This window comes from Haemaphysalis longicornis, unplaced genomic scaffold (assembly GCF_048455015.1).
Source record: "Haemaphysalis longicornis isolate Haplotype H1 unplaced genomic scaffold, Haemaphysalis longicornis Haplotype H1 scaffold_1, whole genome shotgun sequence".
Taxonomy (NCBI): domain Eukaryota; kingdom Metazoa; phylum Arthropoda; class Arachnida; order Ixodida; family Ixodidae; genus Haemaphysalis; species Haemaphysalis longicornis.
The window spans coordinates 367612624-367635382 of NW_027526203.1; the positions used below are offsets into that span (position 1 = coordinate 367612624).

General features: G+C 47.3%; 1 protein-coding gene across 4 annotated transcripts in view; it reads right to left on the reverse strand.

Annotated features, from left to right (window-relative positions):
* Positions 1-6230: 6230 nt before the first annotated feature.
* Hnf4 (Hepatocyte nuclear factor 4) overlaps positions 6231-22759 on the reverse strand; it is a 121819-nt gene continuing 105290 nt past the window's right edge. For all 4 annotated transcript variants that reach the window (XM_077686286.1, XM_077686285.1, XM_077686283.1 and 1 more), the window contains 4 exons: positions 22193-22342; positions 21019-21259; positions 17352-17621; positions 6231-9153 (listed from right to left, as the gene is read on the reverse strand). In XM_077686286.1, coding sequence (XP_077542412.1) covers positions 8846-9153; positions 17352-17621; positions 21019-21259; positions 22193-22342 — 969 coding nt within the window. In that variant the 3' untranslated portion in view covers positions 6231-8845. The remainder of the gene's footprint in view (positions 9154-17351; positions 17622-21018; positions 21260-22192; positions 22343-22759) is intronic.

Sequence of the window (22759 nt, forward strand, 5' to 3'; positions counted from 1 at the left end):
TATAGCTAGTTCAATGAATTACGAAGATATTAGGGAATGCTGAGTCTGAGCACGGCGTTCTTTCCCTTCACCTTCGTATTCGCGCACTGTGTTCTATCAAGCCTGTATATAAGGTGAGCACTTCGCGTACAAACCTACCCTGAGAGCTTCTCTTTGGCCGATTGACGGCACAGCACCTGAGGTCACGCCACATAACCCAAGCATCGTCTTACTGGTTGGTTCTGCAAATTCTGCAACAGTTACAGGCACATGAGCAGCGATGTATTTAGAATGGTTACGCCGCCTGCTGTAGGAATTTCGATTGCGTCGACGCGCCGCAACCTAGAACCCAGGCCCGGTCACCGGATGACAGACGACAGAAGGCCCCCTGCTGGTGTGTCTTCTACGTGGCTGTACTTTTTGAAGCAGCCAGTCTGTGCAAGGCCCATTTTTCATGCACTCGCGGGCAGAAATGAAGATATGGCTTCAAATCAGCGGCATCCACTAGTCCCAGAAATTAGTCTCTGTACTTTTAGGCTAGGAGTACTATTCCATTCTTGGGGCTACAGAGGATTACTTCTCACCGTGGAGCGACCAACAACAAGAAAGCAGACCAGGCGGCTCTTACCGCCCGTCGCCGGTTGAGTATCGCCCTCCCAATGCAGACTGAGCAAACGAGACAGACTTGTAGCGGTCTCAAGGACATCGACGGCGTTGTCTACGCAGGCCCCCGCTGCAAAGCTCCTAGGCTCTCGTGAAGGGAGTATTGCGGCTGCATCGTGACGGGGCATGAATTCGTGGATGCTCTGGCTCCATGGCATTCCACGACGCATATTACTTTGCGTAACTATTGTACTCATGTGAGTAAGCACATGTTTGTGCGGTTGTTGAGCGTTTGTGTGCATGCACTTAGTTATTTTAAAGCAAAGCTTTCTATGCCTAACTGACGGCGTTCGATGCAATGCCAAAATGCACTGCAGGAAAGCCAACTTTACAGAACGAGTTTCACAGCACAGTGATGATGATGATAAGCGAAGGCCCATCAAAGCCTAGAAAACGCTTTCCGGGGTCGGAATTGAACCTGGGTCCCTCGCGTTATGAAGCCGACGTCTATCAGACTGCGCCATTCTGACACGATCGAAGCGGTTTGTATTTTGGTCTTTGACCTTCACTCAGGTTGGATGGGAGAAAGCTTTGCGTTTAAATCATCTTTCTTTTAAAAAAGATGGCTTTGACTTTTTTCATCGGCCCCAGGAGGGACTACTGAAGTTGCTGCCGGGGTTAAGTTTACAGCTCAGTAAGTATTTTCCTTCATTCAATCGCTCATTCACTTAATTACCACATTCACAAGCGAACTTACCTGTGTCCTCGGTCGTACATTGCAGGCAAGAGGCCGCCGTTCGTGCAGAAGGTGCTTTTTGTTTAGTTTTCAGTGCATATTGCGAGAATAAAGTTTTTGCTTGCCGGAGGGTACACTGTAGCGTCGGCGAGACCAGTTGCTGCATCTGCTGATGAGCCTGCTTCCGTGTATATGTTTAAGGCTCCTTGTTCATTGGAATCCCACGTAGTAAGCCAATAGCGGCGTTCGACTCTAGCATGATCACACTGTCCTGTCTTTCGCTTATTAGTGCTCTCAAGCTGTTACTATACCCGAAACAGCTGCCCTCACCTTGCGGCGAGAGGAGCTTCCGGTGCTTTATTTAATACGACAACGCAACACTTTTTCCAACTTTTTCGAAATCTTAAATGCTTGCAGAACATAGTCAACTAACACATTGAGTAGTAAGATTAGGAGGTCGCAAGGTACCTCAGCTAAAATTGCTGCTCCATGCCCATAAGATAAATTAGAAACTTGATCAAAAATGTTTTCTCCCTTTCCCGGTCTTGGCGTTCTTCGATTGCTGGAATCACGACATCACAGCGGCTATTGGCCGGCTTTCCTTCAGTTGCAGCAATGAACGCATTCGATAGCCTCTTTAAAAAGAAAGCCACAAAAGCAAAGCAGAAACGGAAGGCGTATCTGCTGGGAATAGAAAATCGCGCGGTGCCGCTCCGTGCTGGCGAAAAGGGACCGGGCAGCTGGACGGGTGGCGCCACCACTCGGCGCTCCCCTCGTTACTGGAATGAGCCAGTACATTGAACTACGCAGCCTTGCGTTGTTTTTTCCGTGTTTTCTTCGGTGCTTCGAATGTTTTGGTGGTGTTGTGAGCGGATATGTGCGGTGAAACTAAGTCTAGACATATGTGTTGGGTTCTTAGATGCAGTAACGGCTACGTAAACTTGTCGGACGCTTCTAAATTTGGGTATGGGCTACAGTGATATGAGCGCTTTTTTCAGTGATCTACCCTCGACTCCACCTGATCTGAGTACGGATAAAACTACTATTATTACTATTCATTTCATAATAAATGCACTAACGGCTACGTAAATTTATTGGACGTTTCTAAGGTTGGGAACGGGCTACATTGGCTTGAGCGCTTTTTGCAGCGCTCTGCGTCTGGCTCCGCGTTGTCTGAGTAGGAATAAAACTATTAATATTAGTATTCATTTCTACAACTTTAAATTATCTTCACTGGTTTCAACTACTACGGTTTCCACGCCAGCCTTAACGGTGGGTTACATGATACGTGTGCTTTGAAGAGAAAGGCACTTACGTGCGAGATCGATTACCGTGGGGCCGTGGAGACGTCGCGGCAGTTTACACTTTCTTTCTGTAAGCGTGAGCTTTGTAACTTCGGTTTTCTTGAGTGACAGCATGGGAACCTGAGAGATGAGGTGGAACTCCCACGTTTGTGGTGGTCATTTTATCAAGAGCCAAAGTTATTCAACCAGCCAACAGCCCAGGCTACACACTATCCCCCCTTTCCTACCCATTTTACCACCGGCGTTGAATAAAGGCTGGCACCGACAGTTAAAAATGTGGCAGTGTTAACTTTAGACCGTGTTTTTTATTGCTTTAGAATTCTTGATCGAGTACCAAAAATATGTGTAATGCCTTGTGAAGAAACCAAAAACGCGCGACTAATTGCCTGAAATAGAGGTGCATCAGGCGGAGTCCTCCAGCACAGACGCAATTCCGACATGCTGGAAGAAGTTAGGGTTTGAAGAGGGGTGCATGCAGTTGCTAAATTAAACAGCAAAATTGTCCAGCCCTCCGTCTAACGACGACGATTGTTGAACGCGAAGTTTTCTTCATGCGAAATAGAATGGGAAAGGGTAAAAGTCAAAGGCGCTACGATCAAAAGACCAAACTGCGTGCTGGTCAAATTCGAAGCTTAACTAGTCAAAGTTTAAAGGGACACTGAAGTGAATTTGTCAAGCTCCCGTTTTTGCTTGCACTGTGTAGACTGGCTCAAATTAGCACACTTGTCATCGTTTATCCGGTTGACAAATCGGTAATTATTTTACAAAGCGCGAAAGAAGAAAAACTACCATGCGCGGTTTGCGGCGGCCGCACAAACTAAGTTGTGACGTTAGGAGGAGGGGGCGCCATGATTGGACGATGCCCAAGGTTAGCAATCAAACAAGTTTCGGTTTCGGTTTCGGTCTGTAAAACAACATGTTTGACATTCGATGGCGTCGTTGGAAGGGCATTCTCAATATCCCAGTTATCGTAGTACCGCGCTTCTGCCATGTTGTCGGCTGTAAAATGCATAAGATAAGCCTCCCAGGACGGCTAGCTTGGAATCGTAGCATTCACTATCTGAGGCCTACGCAGTGCACTGAATGCCCTCCGCGTCCCCGCAGACGCTCAAATGCATGCGCTTTTCCCCCATATTTGGAGCTTGCCTCGCTCATGCCCGTATCGTAAAAAGCGTGTTCGCACCAGGTCAACGGTCTGTTGATTCTGGCCTGCGCCCACTGCCCGCAAGCAGTCGGTGCTTATGGCAACAGCACGCCAACGAGAACTCGCTAGCGCGGCAGTGCCAGCCTGCACGAGTTCTGTGGACTAGTTCGTGGAGCAATGAACGTTGCGGCCCAAAAAAAGGTGAACTCAGTATAGAAAACATCGGCGAAAAACGAAAAAGCTAACTCATAAAAAAAAAGCATGTACCCGCGGCGATTCGAACTTGTGACTGGCAAAACACTTTCTGTAACATACCTAGCGCACCAGACGACTAGGCCACAAAGGGCCGCCGGCGGCCATGGAAAATATTAGGTATATAATGTATAACCAGTTTGCACTTTTATTTATTTTTAGTATTTCAAGCAGCTTAGGTGACTATTTGTTGTATTGCGCTCGTGCAGTAAGCGTCCCCCGAGTTTCCACAATAGCTCACGTCTAGCAATTGCATTTCGTAGACGGGAAAGCGTTCGCAGATGCGTAGTCGTGCTCCTGACGGCTCTGCTTGTTCGCCCAGCGCAAAAAAGTGCTTTCCGCACCCTAGTTTTACGCTGTACGGTAAAAGTATCAGTTGATTTTATTTCCTTAGTACCTATATTGACTTCGCTCATTGAGCGAAGTCAATACTGGCGTACCAGTCAGCGTACCAGTACTGGTACTGGCGTACCAGTCAGCGAAGCGTCGCATGTGCGCTTGTGCAGCGCTTGTGTGAAGCGACCTTGACTTGGAGCTAGATGCAGTGTACAAACTAACGAAGTAAAGAAAGGCGCATTCTTCCATTCCCAAACGTGTTGTGGCTTAGTTTCAACTGATCGAACGAATTGCGACTACCCGTCGGCGGCCGGCGGACTAAACGGCGGGCCGACTGACTCGGTCGCGGAAGGTCGGCGAGCCGTGCAGTAGCGCAGCCAATTGTCAGCTCCTCTCCTGCTGACGTCACACGGAAACGCCACAGAAAATGGGCGAGCGTAAAGAGAGGAGGGTACCATTTTCGAATTGATTTTTCTACTAAATAAATTCGCGTAAACGCGCACAGAGTGGTCGAAACAGGGCCCAGGGACTCCGGACTACACTTTGCGCTCGTAATCCCGCATTGTTTACAAATCACTTCAGTGTCCCTTTAAATCCAGAAAGCAACGAAAGAAACCCACACGAGATTACTTTGCGCTAAACCATCATCGTCGTTAGACGGAGGAGTGCATAATTTTTCTAGCGTAGGTGGCAGCTTGTAAAACTCCACCGCAGAATTGAGTTGTGAAACTGAGGGCAGGTTTTTGGCACCCTCCTGTCTCTCGTCCTTCACCCACGCAAGAATTGCTTTTTGAAAAACCGTATAGCTACTAGCCAGCAACCATTGGAAGTCTTATAAAGAAGCTATTCCACGACGAGCAATAACGTTCTACTGTCATGCGGTGTTTATTCTGCAAACGATTCCCGATGGCTGTAGTAAACGTATTTCTGTGAAATTAAACACGTTTCTACCGTAGTTAATGAAGTTGCAGGACGTCGTCTACGACAATTTCTGTTTTCGGGTAAATCTTTGAATGCACCCCGCAATTTTGTCTTGCGCTTGAGCCCGACTCCGTTTCGTCCCCAACTGCCAAAGGCCAGCGCCGCAGCATTCCTGGATCGGCTGCACACACCGGCTTGGTAGGAGCATTTAGATGCAATATATTCCTCGATACGCCAAACTGCCTGCAGGCATGAAAAATTTGCACGAAGAAACGTACTTGCACTTCCAGCTTGACATCTAGCTTGACGCATTGAGCGTCATCTGCTATTTGAAATTACTGAGCACGGGCGTAAATCACATACATGGCATGCCTCGTAAAGGTCACCTCCACGCTCAAGATTTACCGATCTGAAAAGAAGTCCTTGTGGTTTCCTATGCTTTGCAAGCCACACCGCATCAGAACGACAGAAAACCACGCACAAAAACGCTGCGCTTACCGCCACCGGCATTCCACTGACGAGCGATTCGCCTCGGGAGGCACTGTTCGCTGAAGTGACGGTGGTGCCATACAACGGCCGCCCGGTCCCTGAAGCTTTCGTAGAGCTTGCAGACCCGGAGGAAAGAGTGAAAACGTTTATCGGAAGTGTTGCAGAGTCCCGATTCCCGATGATTTTCAAGAAGCAATGCTGACGATTTTAAATATTTTCTTCGGCAAAAAAAGTATCTAAAGCGGCCAAGATTTATCTATATTCGTCGCTTCACAAGCTGTCACTTCATTTCTTTTTCTTTTTTTTTTGTTTGACCGAATATGAACATGTAATGCAAATCGACACGCAACATCCGGCTGCACAAATCCAACAGCTGCACAAATTCGTAACCGACGGTTATTAAAGACCGCAGAAAATAATGTGCCACAATAATTGCAACAATGTGCCAAATTGAGGTACACGCAAATCACGCATAAAATGATGTTTTATTGATATATGCACACGCGCGAGAATACTTCATAAAAAATCCGTACAATACTATATGTATGAATGAAATACACAGTGACACCTCAATTCAGAGACGTGACCAGATATGTATCATGACCAGTTCGCAACAAGGCACTGAACACTTTGTAGTCTCGTCCAACGCTACACTGAGGTGGACCTTCCGAAGCTCGAGCGTGTGTGTTTCACCAAGGTTTTTTTTTTTTTCCTTTCGTAAACACTGGCAAGAAACACGAAAAAAAGAACGCGGTAAGGAAGCATCTCATACTTACATTTTGATCTGATAAATCACTAGCTGTGTAGCAAACGCACTTACACAAAATATAATTTTTCTGCGCATATTTTATACATCTTACATTGCGCAAATCTACTATATTTGGGAGGTCTTCGTTCTTGGGTACCCATGCGGAGACAAACACGTACAGGGTCGTCCACTCTTGGTGCGAACACGGCGCAGTGATTGGCTGTACTCCGCGCAGCGCCAGCGCACAAGCCGCGGCCGCGCATCAAAGCTAAGCGGCGCAGCCGCACACGGGTTTGGAGGCGGGGCTTCGTGTCGTCTGCTAAAGTGCCGGAGCGCGCCATGCTTGCTTTGCTGTGAAGCCCGCCAAACTCCCGGCATGCTTGTAGCGTCTTAGCGCTCCGCGACTGCTTTGCGGAAAAGCGCACTTCCCTCACTGCGGCGCGTCGTGTAGTTTCCGCGTACGACAACTGAGCGCATCCTCTTTTGAATGCCACGATCCCAGTTAAATGCATGTATTGTTGCGAATGCATCTACTGTTGCAAGCTTTTCGGGACCGGTGTGGTTCGGGTTATGGGGTTTAACGTCGCAAAACGACTACGGCTATGCAGCCGCTGTAGAGGAGGGTTCCGGATAGCCACCCGAGGCTCTTTAACGTGCGCTGATATCGCGCAGCAAGCGTGCGTTCTTCATTTCGCCTCTAATGAAACGCGGCACCTGCTAGCGGAATCGAACATGGGTCTCCCGGCTCACTTATAGCCAAGCACCCTAACCACTGAACCACCGCAGCGGGTGTGACTGCACTCTCGAAGTAAATGGAGCTGTATTTTCTGCGTGTGCTTTCTAAAGCAGATGGCCATATGCCCGGATATGGCCTCTAGCTTGCTTTTATTATTATTATTATTTTTTTTATCAGCGTGTTCACCTGCTGAGTCTAGCTCGAAGGCGCTGGCGGATTTCTCGATGCGACTTCGAATGTGGCCGACGAACTCACGAAAATCGACAACAAATGCCGCAGATACGAAAGAAAAATCAGAATGTGTTCAGTGAAGAATGCAAGGGTTTGTTTACATGTGAGGTATTGCTTGCATTGTTAGGCCGGCTGAACGACGATGTATAAATCATAGGGCCGAAACGCCTTATAATAGGTCAGTCAATCTCCTGGTCTCCGCTGATTGTTTCCGCCACCACAGATCTTTCCCGTGTCAGGTGGAATGTAGCGCGAAGCATAGGCAAGAAGCGTAAAGAACCACAAGGACAGCTGCCAACTGGGAAAAAAAATTGTATTGCTGCTGATGCCACTGAGGCTTTACTGGTGTGAAGTCTCTTTCGCGTGTGGGGCGCACCTCCGGAAGTACCCTAAGCCCAGTAGCGGGTGGGTCCCCCCCGCCCCCCCCCCCTCCAGCATTTATCACAGCCTGCCTTCTGTTCGGCAGGGAGCAGTGTAAGGACCAGCAGTAGTAGTTGTTTGGTCTAAGCCGCTCCCACTCCTAGTGGACATGCCCACAGTGTGTCCACTGAGAGGCGACCAATGATATATGCATTTTAATGCAGCAGACTAGAGTGCGACCGTTCCAGGACTATGCCGGACAGTAGGAAGACCGTGCTGTGTGCGTAAGACCCGCTTGCTGGGCGACTGCTTTAACCATCTCGACGATTCGCGATGTTCATATACTATGAAAAAGCCAACATATACCGAGACTAAGGTTGCGGGATCGAAACCCAGCCGCTGTGGCCGAAATTCCAAGGAAAAGAAATGCACAGACACCCACGTGCTGTTTAATATGCCAGTGCACATTAAATAAATCCTCGTGGTCGAAATTTACAGAGCCTTCCTTTACAGCGCCTCTCATTACACCAAATCAAACCAGTCATGAAATGTTTGCAACAATACATGCATTTAATTGATAGGGTGGCACTGAACGGAAGAAGCGCCCAGTTATCGTACGCAAAAGCTACACAACGCACCGGAGTGAGCTAAGTGCGCATTTCCGCAACACGGTCGCGGCGCGCTACGACACGAAAGCCCGCCTCCAAGCCCGTGTGCGCCTGAGCCGTTAAGCTTGGATGCAAAGCCACGGCTTGTGCGCTGGCGCTGCGCGGCGCACGGCCACGTTGCGCCGCGTTCCCGCCAAGAGTGGACGACCCTGTACCTTATAGAAGCACGAACGGCGACAGGCTCGGACTAAACGCTCTCTTTTTGCCTCTGTACATTGCGGAGCCTAAGCTCAGAGCAGAGTCCAGGGGTGCCACCACTGGCAGTATGCAGCAGTATGAGGTCACTTGGTATACGGCTGGGCAGCACGTCCTTGCTCGCCACCTACGGGCGGTGCCGCTCAGTAAGAAGTTTCAGTCTCTGGCACCTCAGTCTTGAACGATTGGACACCCAGGTCCGGCATGGGCTTGAACCCGGTCGGCTCGGGCGGCGACGGTATCGGAGTGTCCGGGTGCACCCGGTTAGCGCCCAGCTCCTCCGAACGGCGGCCCTGGTGTCCATTGACGACGTTCTCGTTGGCGACGTTCTCGTTGACTGCGTTTTCGCTGGCGGCGTCCCCGTTGCTCTGCAGGATGGACTGGTGGATCACGCTGCTGGACAGTGACAGAGCGGACGCTGATGCCCCGGACGAGGCGTCCGTCGATGCGCCTGCGACAAACGGCGCTTTGTCACTGCAAGGAGGTGCTATACCAGGCGCCGCTAGCACCGCGCTTACATTTTTGTACTATAGGTGGCGTAAAAATCGAACGCTCGTCGTCATTTCGAATGCCCCCTTCGACCATACGATAAGTTGGTGGCACTACCGATGAATTATTTATCGCATCGAAAAATGAAACGTTCATTCCACGTGTCCGCCTCCACTGAACTTTACGGATGAGCTAGGAAATTTGTCTCACCTATAAAATTACCTCCGGGAGCCACTCGGATTTCTACTCTATACGGCGATGAAGTGACAAGCCCATGAAAACCACGACTCAGTCAGTATAGCCATCAGTTCCGGAGGTTGAGGAAGCAGCGTCCCTAACGGTCACGAGAGTGCGAAAGCTAGCGGGAAGAAATTGTAAAACAATTTTTTTAATAACAAATCGTACAAGCAAGTAATTCGACAGTTTGGGCGTAAATTGATCTATATGGCATCACCCCAGACAAAGGCATTTCTAAAAATTCGCCAACGTAATGTCTCCTTTTTGTGGAAAACCCGTACTATAATAGGCGCATTTGCAAGAACGCGAATATTATATTCAATAAAAGAATCAATGTAGTACTTTCAGAGAATATAGTTTGGTTGGACGCCCAGGCTCACACTCATGCTACCAATAGCTCGCTGGTTAATAGGCAAGAAGGAGTTTTGTACTCGGAAGAGCGCCTTGTTAACCGCAGTCTTGTTGTTACCGTGCTATCGATATGCGGTGGTGAATGCGGGGGCATACGTTGTCACCGAGTGGTTTAATCACTGTGTACCTCAGTGAGTATTTAATTATTGTTCTTTAACGGACTCACCCTGTGAGGGGGAAATATGAAGGTTATATGCCTGACAAGGCCTCTGCCCCCCTACAGTTTAGTGTAACAGGTAACATATGTAGAAATGGCAAACGTATTCTCAAGCCCTTGACCAAATGCACGTGATAACTAGCGCTTAAAATAGAACAGTTTATGTAGAGACTAAACAAGATATTATAGAATAAACAAATTTATATAAATGCACAGATTACATTATCAACGCAGTAAGTTCATCTCCACAAACCTATGCAAGAGAAAACACGATACCATTTTCAACAAACAAAATTCTGCGTGCACATTTGAAGCCTCGAAAAGACAGAATAAATTCAATACGTACGTCACCTTTGTTCATCGTTTTAAGAGCTTTAACGTGCAATGACTGCGTGTATAACTGTTTTTTTTTTGTTGTTGTTACCGGCACCTTGCACTTAAAGTACCTAACTTCGCACGTCCTACAGCCATCCGGCGGTCTGTTATAAACTCCACATTTTTGTATCCACTTCAAAAGCTTAACGTAATATATATTGGTTCCTCTTTAAGCATATGGTATTTATTGAAGAGGCCGCGTTCGAAGGTTGCCTGTATCCCCCTCATAGTTCTCCAAGTGGGTAGCATTTTATTATGCAAGAAGATTATTCTATTGTAGCTCGAAGCTGGTGTCGTGCCACGAACTAAAACTTTGTAACTCAGCTTGGAGTAAAATAGCGAGCAACAAATATTTTCTTTTACCAAGTTGGCGAAGCACTGTGTAGTTTATATATGCTGCCAATAATTTTAAACATACGTTTTTCAGCTTACTAATGTGAAGATTCTACGATATAGCTGTAAAACATACTCCCGAACACTTCTGTTCGGTAATCCTCTTCTGAATCCATGCTGTAGCTTTTGTAGTATATTGTGCTCCCAGAGAAACTCTTACACGTAGTTTGCAATAACATGCTTAAGACGTTTGCAACAACTGCTTGTAATAGAGAGGGGACGATAATTCTCAAGCGATAATGGGTCCCCGTTTTTATGAATTCGTTTAACGCGTGCTATAGCCCAATCTTTTTATTTAAAGACCTCGTAATTCTCTGGTTTATAACTTGCTCGACTATTTCAGAAAATGCTCGGAGTACAAAGATGTGGCGGGGCGATAATTGTTGATATCGGTTATCCTTTTAAGAGGCTCTTCAGCAAATCGTAATTTTTCGTGTCCGCAGTTAAAAATACCAACAGACTGCTGAGCGCGTGCACATGAGCGCGGGCCTCGCGGTGGACACCCGGCCGCTAACAAAACCCAGAAAATGCCTAGAGCTCGTGTGTCCGTTCCTCACGACGACCGCTCAGCGTCCCCTGCGCCCGTTTGTCGAGCCAAGCCTGCCCACTTGGCCAATATTGGCCAAGATTGCGGCCACCGCCCGGCAGTTAAAAAAACAAAAAAGAAATGCCGAGCGCTCGCGTGTGCGTGCCTCGCGGCGACCGCCTAGCGCCATTGGCGCACGTTTGCAAGCTAAGCATACCCACTAGGGAGATTGGCAAAAAAAGCCGCCCGCATCTTCCCACGGGGGGAACTCGAGTAAATGCGTCGCATCTACTCGAGTCAAGCAAAGCGTCACGTCAAGCGTAAGCCATGCAAAGACGCCCTTGACTGAATTCCGAACGCGCGCTCCGCCGCTTATATACGTTGAGGGGACTGCGTAAGCCGGTCCCAGTCGACGACGTTGGCGTACTTGTAAAGCGGCGTGGACTCTAGGTGTTTGAGCCAACCGCGGATGTTGCTTGGCCGGAGAACGGCACACCGGTTATATGCGCAGCGCGCCCGAAGGAGAGGAAACCGCGGAAGAGAGAGTACTGCACATGCGCCGGCCTAAGCGCGTCTGCCGCGGCTATGACGCAACGTGCCGCGGCTATGACGCAACACAATCCAACACAATCCACTTTAATCCAATCCAATCCAATCCAAATCCAATCCAAGCCAAGCCAAGCCAAGCCAATCCAATCCAATCCAAGCCAATTCAATCGAATCCAACCCAATGCCCCTCGCGAGAGAGTGTTCGAATCCAGTCCAATGCCCCTCGCGAGAGATGTGTTCGCTTTCGCCTCGACTCGACGCGCATGCGCAGTGAGCGTGCGGACTACGGACGCCAACGCGGGTGACATCGTGAGTTACTGAAATGCTCTGCATTTAAAAAAGAAAAAAAAAACACTAGCGTTCACCGTAATCATGGCAACACTTGCTCGGAACGAAAAACCAGGTCATAGCGTACGCCTCTCCAAGATGACATCCAATGATGATCCCTTCAAAAAAATGTAAGAAGCTCACACTTATAGCAACAATGATGGAGTAAAGGTCGTTTCGGTAGCAGCGAAGAAGCAAATCGGCTGCAACCGTGAACTTAAACCGTCGTGATGGTTGAATGTTGGTCTACAGCATCGCTACCTTCAAGTCATACGCGTTGGTGTGAGCTTCCTTCATTTTTTCCTTTATAAACAGAAATAATTCTATGTAGTTATAATTTACAAGGAGATTCGTCAGATTTTTGCACGTTGTTTATTACATTGTATAAAATCATAATAGCTGTGTTTGTTACGAATTTAAACTGCAAGACCTAATTTAATCGTTGACACGTGTTACACCGGCGTCTAGACTTCCAATATTTTGATGAATCCGTGCAGTGCTGTTGGAAAAAGGCATTATAGGTTCCAGTTGCTTGTCATCTCCTATTACACAGCATATGTCGGGAATGGTTCCTGCATATGTAACAATATTTACAGCTGTCTGTTCAGCTCATGCAATTCTGTTCCCCAAATAATAGTACTACTTGATGATATGATTACTTTTATACAATGCTGACCTTACTTTCTTAGGATTAGGATTCCAGGCCGCGGCGTCCTCTGTTTTGATGAAGGCGAAAAGCAAAAACGACGGTGTGTACGAGATTTCGGCGCACGTTAACATCACCATGGGGGTCAAAATTAATCCTTAGCCCTCCATTACGGCTCGCCTCATCGCCTGGGTTGCGTCGGCGCGTTAACCCCTACAATCAATCAATCAATCAATCACTTTCTTACGATTTGACCATTTATTGTTGGCCAGACGTTGCGCGGATGTCGTTGTGGATATTTTGAAATTTGTTGTTATTGAAACGCATCATGGCTTTTTTAATGTCAGAGCTCAGCTTGTTTCTGTATTGTTTATATTTGTTTAGTTCGTCAGGTTCACTATAGCGAATAAAAGTGTAACTTTTGTGCAAAGTGAAACTTTTCTCCCTCTTGAGAAAAGTGCAACTTTTCTCGCTCTTGTACCACTGGGCAGTGCTTAATTTCTCCGTCTTCTTTTTTTTTTTTTTGGCTTTGTACTGCCGTGGAGGAAATGCTTAGTTAAAATGAACAAATCAGAGACACAAATTTGTCGGGGCATTTTTCCTAGGCGTCTGGAGGGTTATGTTCTTGGTAAATCTCGTCCAAACGTTCATCCTCAATTAGGTAGCGGAAATAATTTAAGCTTTCGTAGTTGATTTTGCGGAAAAAACTTTTATTTGGGAATACCGAAAATACGCTAAGTAAAATACCGATACATGGTCAACGCAAAAGACGAAATGACTGCAGTGGAAGCTATATCACTGTTCATATTCGCAATACCACATCGAGTGATGTTCACTCTAGTAGGTCACTCTAGTAGGTCACTTAGTGGTCACTCTAGTAGGAAGCAATATCAGATTGTCACAGGCATATCGTTCAAGAAGTTTGTAAAATTTCCATTCTGAAATGTTGTCAGAGCTTTTGTCAATGACCGCGTCTTCAAGTATCATAAATGACGGACTTACAATCGACTATCAGAAAGCATACTTTCAATGAACTCCGAGAACTCAGCCATGCTGACTGAAAGTGGCCTGTACAACGGACCAAAACGGTATTCAATACTTTGACAAAAAGACTAATAACGTGTTCATCCATTGTGTTCAATGTTTCAATAATACAAACCGCTATAATACCACCCCTCTTCAGCTACCTAGATAATGTCTTGTATTTGTAACCTCCGGCGTGAACTGGTAAATTTTCTGCTGTCATTCAAGCTTCCCTTACAGCTACTATTGAAGTCACTATCAATTTGTATTTTCGTGTGCATTTTCACTGGTATTGCTTACTTTGGAAATGACGCAATGCGTGTTGGAGTCTCATTCAGCAGACCCCAAGTTCCCCCCCCCCCCCCCCCCCCATATCTTTAAATTACTATATTTTTCGTTCTCTACGTTTATTCTCTATGCGCCGGCGACCATTTTTTGGACCATCGCTCTGACACTCCAATGCCGGGTATTGGCGTAATGGAGCACTTAATGCTAAGCATTAAAATCATTTTTCCTTCATCTTGCTACATTATAATCGTAATGCACACCACTTACTAATTTCAGAACTCAACCAACACGCCCCGGAAGTGTCATACCAGCTGAAATTAAAAAAAGAAATATTCAAATTATTGGTCTAAGCATCAAAGATCATCATCATAATCACCAGCATGCTGATGACTGCGGCACAACGAGGGCCTATCCCATAGACTTTCAACCTCTCCTGTATTGGGTCATCGCAGTATATTACTTGCGAGAAAATTTCCTGATCTCACACTTCCAGCGAGTTCCCTGTCTGCCCGTGCATCTTATCCCATCTGTCTGTAGTTACTCTATTTTGTGAGGTCCACCCACAGCTGCTTCCCTGACGGCACCACCCACCATTTTGATGCTCTCATTATAGTTTATTCTCTTCCCCCTCCCCCTTACATCACGCGCACAGAACAGCTTCACATGTTTCATTGAATTTGAGCTACGATGTTTTCGACACAAATTTGTTCTGTAATCAACGGCGCTCGATTTATGTCCGTAAGCGTTACAAGTCATTCTCCTCCATGGCTGTTTGAGGCCACAGAAGCTTTATTTGAAGGTGCTTAGTAAGACCAAAATTACCGCCCCATAAGTTATCAATTAAAGGTAGCAGTAGCCTACCGTTAATTATATGAAAGTGCTTCCGAAATTTACCCTATCTCATGCTTATTCTACACCTGATCTCTCTCTCTCTCTCTCTCTCTCTCTCTCTCTCTCTCTCTCTCTCTCTCTCTCTCTCTCTCTCTCTCTCTCTCTCTCTCTCTCTCTCTCTCTCTCTCTCTCTCATGACTAGTATCAGCCCCAACTAGCAACTAGACCGAATTAGCACTTCATTGCTTTCTTCCACATGTTCCGGGACCTTGTAACTTAATTTCGAAAGCTGCCTCCTGGCTTAATAATTTTATGTTATTTTAGATTTCTTCATATTTATCTTCAAAACTACGACTATGCTACCCTCGAAAGTCTAGAACTATTTTTTGAGGTTCTCTATAGAACCAAGAAGTAAGCGATGTTTTCCGTGAAGTCCAAATGTCTAAATGTTCCCCGTTAACCATGGACCATAACTCCTCCCAATCACGATTACTGAATACGCTGTCTAAAGGGCTGGAAATAATCGGAGTGATCGTGTGTTGTTCGACGCCCTTCCTACAACGGAACCTCTCTCGCTACGGGGCGCGCCGCAATGGAGAGCTGATAATTAATTCAGTCCACCGGAAGTCCTTAATGTGGGCCCACTTGTGATTCACATGGGGGTTTTTGTTGTCGTTAGCCACTGTCAGAATACCCACCGCCACGGGCCTGGATCACACTCGCGACCTTCCGCTCGGCACTACAATTCATGTGACTTTCAAGGTATGCACAAACAAAGCACAAGAAAACTAAAAATAGGGTCCCTGACAAATTTTTCTACAACAATGGTTGAAGCACAGCTCAGTTACCTTGTAACGGCTGCGTTTTAGCACTTTGTAATTCTTATATTCGCTTGCTAAATGCCGCAATACATTCGAATCAATTTCGCCTGCAGTGGAGAGAACGGAAGCCCGAAAAAGAAAGCTTCATCTCATGTGACAGTTGTGGAAGCATGCCTACTTTCGGCGAGTGCGCACACAGCCAACACGTGCTAGGTTAGGCTGCCTTGCGACATGTCAACAGGCGCTACGCATGGCTGAGGACAGTCTTCTTCATTCCTATACGCTTTCTCTATGGTACTTGTTTGCAATTTTGCGGGTATCAGAAGTTGCGGTTCCCCCGTCGCTTTCCGGTACTCGGGGACCTTGTTTAGTCTCGCTGGCACTCGGAGAGGAGGTTCGCGTTGGCCGCGGTCTTTCTCTGCGCATCCGTTAAACAGAGCATACCAATGCGAGCGGCACCTTTCGCCTCATGTAATAGCAGCTAATACGGGGCGGACTGCGCACAGGGAACGTTTGTCTGTCAGCCATCACTTTGCGGTGAAGGGTTAGTTGCCTGCACTCATCCCGACATTTTCGAATTCCGCAACCGTGAGAAATCGATTCCACAGCCTGAAGTCGATACAGATGTAGTAAATAAATGGCAGTGCCACCAGGCATTGTCACGCACTGCTGTGGCGAAGTTCTTGCAGTGCTAAGTTCCTAAATGTCCCACAGCTTCTTCAAGCAACTTCACCCCCGCACCTAAACCATCCGAGACAAAGAACATGTTAACCATAAACGATAACCAAATTGCACGCCGCATTTATTGAAGAGCTGCAACACGTTAGTACGGAGACTGTTGAGTAAGCGGCTAAACAAGAGTTCACTCACTTATGTGAAAACGTTCCGTTCGATTTACAGCTGTTAGAAAATAAGGCCCCTCTCCTCTTGGAATATTTTATATCCCGTTCATCAACAGCTGTTTGAAAGCAAAAATGCATGGCATTTCTTTTTCAACCTTTTGTGTAATACAATAGAGATAAACTTAAAACTGCCTAACCGATTCGGTACGCAAGCTCAATGAAAGTGAAAGCTCATTTCATGAGACACGAGCCCGTCTTTTTTGGTTCCAGGGCCAGTCCTGAGTCTCATGTTTAGGATTAGACTGTTTATTGCTCATTGAAAGGGAGCACGTCTCCAAATGCGTAGCACAGATTAGACAGGGATGGGAACAAAACAATCTTTTGTTTAGAACACACTGTCGGGCAAGCTGATGCATACTTCGTAAAACTTAGAGCGCGATTGAAGAAGGATGCGTTTGTCGTATTTCTGTCGTCCTTGTTCAATCGCGCTCTAAGTTTTACCAATCTTTTCTTTCCTGTAGCGATCACGTTCATTTCATTACTTCCGTAACAAAAACAAAATACTCCAAGCAGCTCTAGGTAAAACTATCTCATCAACAGGAAAGAAATGCTCTCGAAGCTCCCCATCTCCGCTATTAAGCTTCAGTTTCGCGGTTCCAGCGCCACTGCCTTCAGCGATAGCAAGGCGTCAAAGCGGCGGCCAGCGTGGCCGCATGGTACGCAATGCTCCTCACCCTGATTATAGAACGCCTGGGGGCCGACCATGCCTCCTAGGAGCATTTCTTGGAGCAAGTTGTCGACCCTGGCCATGCCGAAAAGTTTGGCGAACTGAATCTGCTCGATCATCTGCCACGTGATGCTCTGCAGTGGCGTAAGGAGCATTAGGATTTCCGCGAAGCGGCCCCTGGAGTCGTACTGGCGGTCGTTGATGTAGTCCTCCAGATTGGTGTGCACCTGGTAGCGCAGTGCCTTGATCTTGTGCGGCTCGCTCAGGCCTTTCGTATCTGCAAAGAATGTCCGCCCATATATACCTGTGACGCTTGGACCGTAGTTTAGAATACTATACGCTGGTCTCAAGTCACCCATTTAAAACGGGGCTAGCACTTAGGCCAAAAGATAAATTACCAGTTGGCCTAAAGTGCTGTCAAGGTGCAGGTGTGTAAGCATGCCGTCTGAAGAATGTGGCGTAGACATTTACAGCAATTAAATGCTGATTCGTAAATCTCGTGATTTTTATTTAAAGACTCATACAGTTAAATTGAGAAGAACGTGCACACGAACCACAAGTTACAAAAACAAAAGACAATAAGCAATGAGAAATACAAGATGGCAATATTCAACAGAAGAGTGCCACAGCCGTCTCACAGGTATTCCACCCTGCACGGACAGAGTGCACGGAGGAGCACTGGTGTGATTCTTTACACAGTTACGGTGCCATAAAAGCAAGTTCTCTTAAAGCCTTCGCTTACGACGAAGTGCCTTAGCACGGTGAGCATGTAGAATGGCAAAAATCTGTTCCAGCTTTCTTCGCAGAGGACCTTTTGTTGCCCATGCCGCTTTCACTCTTGCTCACTGTTTTAGCGCTTTCGCATGCGGTTAGAATCACAAGCCTTGTGATTTGTGGGCTGCGCAGTTTGTTAAGCCTGTGCCCTTTTTCCCAAAAACAATAAGTGATACCCTCAAAATACCATTTAGACTCCGTCCTGTAAAGGCGTCACCGGAGAATACCGTCTTCATGCACGTTAACATGACGCCAGTTCATCCTCGAAGAAGTGCCCCCAAGCGTAAAGAAGTGCCAAAATCACGATGTTTTGATTTCTTACTGTTCAGTTAGTCTTTAATAACAACGAAAAGAATGTTCTGCTTGCATCGCGCGGCGTGTGTAATTAAGTACAAGATTATTTATATTTGACGCAAATTATGCAAACCTTTAAGAAGAATGCAAAGCTTTAAATATTAAGCACGGAATCACAAGGCGAATTCCACTGGTTCCTTGAAAGCGGCAACCAAATCCGCCAAAGATAAAAAAGCTCGACGTGAAACGAATGAATCAGAGTAGGCCAGCGAAAAACAATCTGTTCCCGGTGCATCCAAGGTTTTACAATGAAGCAACTTGAAGGCAGCCCACATTCTTGCCCTCTGTGGGAATCTTGACTTCAGGGACACAAGTACTTCCATTCAGAAAACGGCCATGTAGATTGCTACCATTAAGGGCGCTTGTGAGGCGGATGAAGCACCTCGAACTACCGACTTGAATGGCCGGCTCCGAGGATGATGATATCATCAGAGCAGCAACGATGTTGATGTGAACTGTGCTGCAATGACGACAATACAAAGATTCTACACACTCCATAAGATTTTCCAGTAATCCCAGTAAATCCGCTACGTCTACTCCGCCAAGTGCCATACCAAGCCAGCCTTTTCCCTCTCCACCCTGGAAAACCGCGTCAACAAAATACCCGCCACCACGTCCCTCACGACTGACGCTACCAGTACCCATGATAACTTTGTCGTAGTTACCGACTCACAGGCTGCCTGCCACCACAGAGCTGCCGGCCGCATTGTATCCGCCGTCCTCAACTTTCTAGAGTCTTTGCAAGCTCCTCCCGACCTTCACATCACCTGGACACCGGGGCACGCTCCCCTAGAGGGAAATGAGGCGATTCACGCCACCGCCTGTGGGATATCTACCCGGCATGCCCCGTTCAAACATCTCCGCCACTACCGGAAGGCGACCTATCCATTCCCCGGACATAGAAAGATATCCTACAGCATTATCGCCTCACAGGGCGTACCCTACCGCTGTACCATGACAGACTGACTGAGAAAAAGGCTACCACGGTATCGCCGCATGCAAACTACCCATGTTATCCTATACTCACACCATCCAACCTAGGTTCTGACCTTCCATCTGCAATTGTCCCCCAACTCTACTGCATGACGTGGGAATGCTCCTTGCCCCTTTCATTTCCTCGTACGCACTCCAAACCCTGCGCAGTGGTGGAGCATGCTGGCCAGCTCAGATCCCCATGACCAGCTGGCCAAGAGTGCACGCCTGGCGGCGACGTTCTAGGAACTTCTGGACTGAGCAGACCGCTCCTGGCCCTGTCAACTAAACTTCTTGGTTAACAAAGTTTATTCCTCCTCCTACTTTCCACAGAAAAACGCGCAAAGATTCAATGACCTCCTGGAAAAAGTTTCACATGAAACCCAAATCAGCAGGGTTTTTTCAGTTGCGTATTTCGAACGAATTAGGATGTGATCGCTTATTGCCGAACAGGCATTACTTATTATCGAAGGGGCACAGCATAAGTGAGACCATGGATTGAAATCCATGCTGAACATTCTATTATTAAAAAAAAACAGTAGCTTAATGGCAAAATATTTATCGTTTACGAACCAAGCTAATCTGCGTACCGCTGCAAATCGGATTGTAGATTTCAGATTTTGTCAACAACGGAAAACCTGGCCTAGGGCGCGCGCCGTGCAAGATTTCTCCCGATTACTTGTATGGCGAGGTGCTCTTTGCCCTGTTCCAAACTACGTGTACACGGGCAACATTTTTCTCTTCCATCGGAAATACGGTCCCAGCGGTCGAGAAGTGAATCCACGAGCTCATTCCCACCCGCAGAGTGCCTTAGCCATTCAACGACCTCTGCCGGTAGCGAACGGGGCAAAAAGTTCCAACACAGCCATTCCGTCACTGACTATGTGCTCAGTGGTCTATACATCATAAACCACCAATTTTATTAAATCACTGCCGCTGAAAGTGAATCATATTTAAAATTGCGTTTAGGAGAAATTTTATTACGTCGTACTATCCTCTTAGTAACTCCAAACCACCTTTCCTTGGTACGCAAATGCTAAGTGGGGGCAGAATATTGTCTAAAGCAAGGAGTGATTTCAACCTAATTCTTTAGAAATAAACGTGTCCCGCTTGTTGTTACTTCTTACATTACCGACTACCACTTATTAATTGGAGGCACATAATGCGGTGTTACCTCCGAAGTGGCTATTCGGAGAGCCCAGTCGAATGCCTTAAATACCGCTTGTGTGTATCAGCTGTCGGCGTCACAAAAACAAACCCCATCTTTCCCAAATGTTTTCAGTCGTAATATGTCTAGGTTAATTCTAGTCTAGGTTAATTCTGTCTAGGTTAATGTCGAGGTTAAGGCGTTATCGCGTAATGGGCAAACTTTTCTCCTTTTTGATTAGGCGACGAAATAGGAAAGGTATGGGTAGTGAGAAATAAGAATTTCGTCCCAAGGTTTTCCAAACCAAGCGTCTGAATGGGAACCGCGGATAAATAACATCTCACTCGACGTGTCCGGCCGTTGAGGCGTGAGCGTGATGTACGACATCGAGCAAGCAGGTGTACCACCAAGAGGAGCGTCAGCTCACGTGGATCGAAAAAGACGATGGCCCGGAGGCAGGCGAACTCGGTGTCGTCGATGTGCACCTCACGCATGGTGGTGACCAGCTCGTCCATGATGCGCGCCCCGATGCGGCTGATCTCGACCTCGGACGACACGCGCGGGATGATGAAGTCATTGCCCAGCAGCAGCACATTCTTGGTATGCATCGAGCGCCGCGCCAGGCCAAGCAGCAGGTGCTCGCCCGCATGCGCGCGCAGCAGCGCCACCTGCGCCAGGCGGGAAGAGTCGCGACCGCAAGCGGAGCCTCAGTCGTGTACGCGTAGATTAGCCCCCTTATGACCAAACGGGGGGGGGGGGGGGGGGATTACCAGCTCTGGCGCGCCATTTCATATCACGACTTGCAGAGAAAATTGTGCTCTCGGACGAGGCGTCCACGGATAGCACAATAGCAATACACTAACCACAAGTGCCCCGAAAATGGGAAGCGTTCCTGCAATCTGAAGCGTCTATACAACAACAGGAAGCCGCGTCTTCAACGGATGTGCGGCCTCAGTTCCTACCGGGCAATCTTGAACGCAGAACGTTCTCAGATGATTAACACAATCTTCTGCTCTAGACCATATCTACCCGTTATACATCTCACCCGTGCCAAGAACATAGCGTAGCAGGATTCGAATTCGGCAAAAAGGAACTGGCACAGTGGTAAGCAATACCATTGTAGAAAAATGCAACAAGGTATGGTCTACGTAATTTGGTTCAAAATATTCTCAGTAGCCCTGAGTGCCGTTTAAAGTAGTATAGCATTAGCATACATGCAGGCTGAGGCAATACCGACTACACACCACTGCTTTTCCCTGTAATGAGCAGAACAACGAAAAAGAAGTTTAGCAGTCGAGAAACACTTCTCGACTGCTAAACTACGGCTTCCCATTTTATCCAGCTTGATCATGCTGTCTAAAACTGAGCTACCATAACACCACTCGCTGCAAGCAAACATCCGGACATAAAATTATTTAGCAATTCCATACGCAAGAGGACGGCCAGCTGCTGCTGCAGTAGTGTAGGGAAAAATGAAACTTGAATATGTGTAAACGTCCAAAACCATTTTCTTAATCACGCATAGCATGTTTGAGGAGGCTTAAAAAATATTTCGAGTAGCGGATGGGTGTGCTAATTGGGCAAACGGGTAGCGTACTTGCCTGGTCCTCTATTGAGAGCTCCGTGAAAGACGGGACGGACTTTGCCCAGTCGACGAGGATGAGAAGCTGCTGTTTCATGGATTCGCATACGTCGCCGATGTTAGCGATTTTCTTGTTCGTTAGGTTGTATTCGCTTACGTGGCTGCATATCTGGAAAAGGCGAAAAGGCAACACTTATTCTTAAACGGACTCTGTAACACTTCCGATAAACGATTTCACCCTTTCCTTCGCGTCTGGAAGCTCTGCGAAAGCTATAGTTATCGCCAGCCCGGAGCGGCACTGCGGGCTTTGCTCGTCGCAGCAGATACGCCTTCGGTTTTGGCTTTGCTTTTGTGGCTTTCTTTTTAAAGCGACAATCGAGTGCGTTCGTCACTGCAACTGAGGGAAGTCCGGCCAGTAGCCGCTACACCGCTGTAATGACGTAATTCCAGCTGTCGAAGAACGCCAAGACCGGGGAAGAGAGAAAAATCTCTCCAGCAAGTTTCTAAGTTATCTGGTGGGCACAGAGGAGTAATTTTTGGCTGAGGTGCTTTGCGACCCCCGAATCTACTTGATGTGTCGGTCGAC